The sequence below is a fragment of the Nicotiana tabacum genome, chromosome 18 (genome assembly GCF_000715075.1).
Source record: "Nicotiana tabacum cultivar K326 chromosome 18, ASM71507v2, whole genome shotgun sequence".
NCBI classification, from domain to species: domain Eukaryota; kingdom Viridiplantae; phylum Streptophyta; class Magnoliopsida; order Solanales; family Solanaceae; genus Nicotiana; species Nicotiana tabacum.
Genome location: NC_134097.1, coordinates 54,742,817 through 54,746,360, shown reverse-complemented (window position 1 = coordinate 54,746,360; position 3,544 = coordinate 54,742,817). Strand labels below are relative to the sequence as shown.

General features: G+C 37.9%; 1 protein-coding gene across 1 annotated transcript; it reads left to right on the top strand.

The window, feature by feature from the left end:
• The first annotated feature begins 2,183 nt into the window (after positions 1 to 2,183).
• On the top strand, positions 2,184 to 2,597 carry LOC142172510 (uncharacterized). The gene has a single exon (XM_075236142.1). The coding sequence runs from the start codon at positions 2,184 to 2,186 to the stop codon at positions 2,595 to 2,597; it is 414 nt and encodes a 137-aa protein (XP_075092243.1).
• Positions 2,598 to 3,544: the final 947 nt, after the last annotated feature.

Below are 3,544 nucleotides of genomic sequence, written 5' to 3'. Positions count from 1 at the left end.
ATGTATGCAAAAAATTTAATTTTATAAATTGATAACAACAAATATAATCTTTTTACAATTAGCTCGAACCCTCTTCATATCATCAATTTGACATGACCGGCGCACAACATGAAAAAATTAATTATGTTAAAATATATTTGACAGAAAACAACAGCAGATTTTAATTTTCACATTAGCTTATCAAAAAATTAATTTCTCGAAACCAATTATGTATTTGTAATTAGTTCTAGAAATAGTTCCCATCAAGATTTCGTCTCAAGTTGAGCATCTTAGTTGATCTCTTAAACACACTTAATGTTTCTACAAGGTTTACAAACATTCAAAAGCATAAACTTTTTAAAAAATATCTAAACACTTTCATATGCTTTTAAGTTATTTTAAAAGCTGATTACATTTATAATATTTTCAATATTAATAAAAGACTGAGGTGGGAGGCGCATGTTTAGCAAGTTTTACCTAACCTGCGCTTCAACCATGGCTAGACATAGGAAGAAGCTTCCATCGCCATCGGAAGCTAAGGAATATGAAGGAAAGGAGGAAACACCTGCTCACAATCAACCTAGTTGCTAGTTAACAGGAATGGGTAGTGCACCTACAGTTTTTCATTAACCAGCAAAGGATGGGGAAATTGACAGAACGACTGTGATGCCGGACACATGTATTCAATAGAGATTACTTCCGATAACTTTTGGTATTTTTTGCCACAACAATTTCAGCCAATTAGGGAAGAAATTGAAGAAAATGAAGCGCAAACTCTGCTGAAGGAAACCACGAAAGCTGCGCAAGTCCATCGGCGATTGCAATTTTCAGCACAGGTAAACTCAGGGCAGATCCGGCAAGATATGACATGTCCAGTGGAAGTTGAGAGGAAAAAGGAAACCATGCAGAAGAATCGAAGCTCTCAAAAGGGGAAAACATTATGCTTAATACCGCCTGCTATGAGGGATGGTACTTTTGTCGTGCAAATTGAAGATGGGGATATGAAGGAACATGAGACCTACTGGAGCACAACTTTGATTGGGTCTGTGCTAGGTGACAACCCTTATGAGAAAGCAATGGACAACTATGTCACAAATGTATGGAATTTTGTTGAGAAGCCTCAAATTCTATACCATGAGGATGGATACTATATTTTCAGGTTTGAAAATACTGAAGATAGGGACCTAGTACTCCAAGCAGAACCTTATACATATCACAAACAAGCCTTTTGTGCTGCAACAATGGAGAATGGATTTCAAATTTGATACAGGAAGTGTGAGTGTGATTCCCTTGTGGATCACATTTCCAGGTCTACCATTGAGTTTTTGGTCTACCGAAGCACTCAGTAAACTAACTAGTGTTATTGGGAAGCCTTTGTACACTGATAAGATCACTACTGAAATGGAAAAGGTGTCCTATGCAAGAGTTTTGGTGGAAACTGACATATCCCAACAACTACCAGATAGTTTTGAAATGCAAACTAAGAGGGGAGTAATAATTCAGCAACTTGAATATGAATGGAAGCCAAAGTATTTTTGTGACTGCATTAGATTTGGGCATACTTCAAACGAATGTTGGCTCAAGGAAGTGCAGGAAAATGCAGTGGAAATAAAAGTCCAACAAAGGGATGCTGGGAAAAAGAAGCAACAACATAGAGGGACCTTGAAATGGATGCCAAAAGATAAGAGGAAGGATGATGTGATTCAACATACTAGAAATGAAGGGGACATTCAACAAACAAATGACAAAGGAGATGATAAGCTTACTAATAATGGAAAAATGAAGGGGAAAAGTGTACAGCAAAGTGCAGTAGTTATGATGCAGTCCACAAACAGGTTCTCATTGCTGCAGATAGAAGATGATCCAGGGGACGCTGGCCCATCCAGCTTCACCCAAAAATGATCCTATGCACCTGGAATATAAGGGGTCTGAGCAAGGCCCATAAGCAAAATCTTTCTGAGGAAACATAAGGTAGAGTTTATAGGCTGTTTAGAAACAAGAGTAAAGGAAATGAAGGCTAACAGGATAATGAATAAAATATGCAGTGATTGGAAATTTTGTTGTAACTACAAGGAACATCCAAATGGAAGGATTTGGCTATTGTGGAAACAAAATGTTGAGGTGCAGATACTGTTGCTTGATGAACAGTTATACATTGTGAAGTCCAAGAAAGAAGTTCCACTTTCAAGACTTTGATAACTGTGATGTATGCAAGTAACGAGGTAAACAAAAGGCAGCAGCTATGGGATAAACTTGTAAATTTAGGAGCAACTATTAAGGAGAGTTGGCTACTTAGTGGAGACTTCAATAATGTTCTCCACACTGATGATAGGATAGGGGCTCCAGTTACACAAAGTGAGATCAAGGGGTTCCAGGATGCAATTATTACCCTGCAACTCACACAATTGAAGAGTTTGGGATGGTTTTATACTTGGTGCAACAAACAACAACTGGAAAAGCGGGTATACAGTAGAATTGACTGGGCACTGGGGAATGTTGAGTGGATGCAGAAGTACAGTCATATTGAAGCAGATTTTCTAAATCCTGAGGTGTCAGACCACTCCCCTATTCTACTACAATGCAAGGTTGTGGATCAAAAAAAGGAACTTGCATCCTAAACCTTTTAAATTGTATAGCTCTGTGATGGATCATGGTGACTTTGCAGGCATAGTGGAAAAGGTATGGAATCAAGAGGTAAATGGAGGCAACATGCACAGGGTATTGAATAAGCTTAAAGATTTGAAAACTGAATTGAAGGAATTGAACACTTATATGGCTTCGTATAGGCTTCAGCTCAATAAGGCCAGGCAGAAACTTGAAGCCATTCAGAGTGAACTAAAGCACAAACATATGGATCAAATGTTGATTGATCAAGAAAAAATGGTTTTGATGGAAGTAGAGAAATGGAGCAGCATAGAGGAACATATTCTACATCAAAAATCTAGAGCACATTGGATAGCTTATGGAGACTCAAATTCTAAGTATTTCCATGCACAGTTAAAGTTGAAGACAAACACAAATACTATAAACTCTATCTACACTAACTTGGGAGGCAAGGTATCTGATCTTATACTGGTGAAAGAAGAGTTTGTCAAGTTTTTCAGGAAGCTACTAGGAGAGAATAATACTACATGTGAATGTCCAAACTCTGAGATCATACGTCAATGACCTTGTCTTAATATGCAGCAGAAGGAGGACCTAATCAAAGTAGTTACAAGAGATGAAATACTTTAGGCAATAAAAGATATTCCCCATGATAAGGCACCAGGAGTGGATGGGATTCCAATTGAATTTTTCACAAGACATTGGCAAGTAGTAGGTGATGACATATATGAGGCTGTGAAGAGTTTTTTTGTGACTGGGAGGCTGCATAAAGGAGTGAGCAGTACTGTTGTAACACTTATTTCTAAAGTGCAAAATCCTAGTCAAGTTAAAGACTATAGGCCCATAGCATGTTGTACAACACTGCATAAGATAATCACAAAGGTCCTCACAGCAAGACTAAAACCAGTCATTGGAGGTCTAATTGGGAGATTACAGTCAGCATTTATAGAAGGTAGAAGTA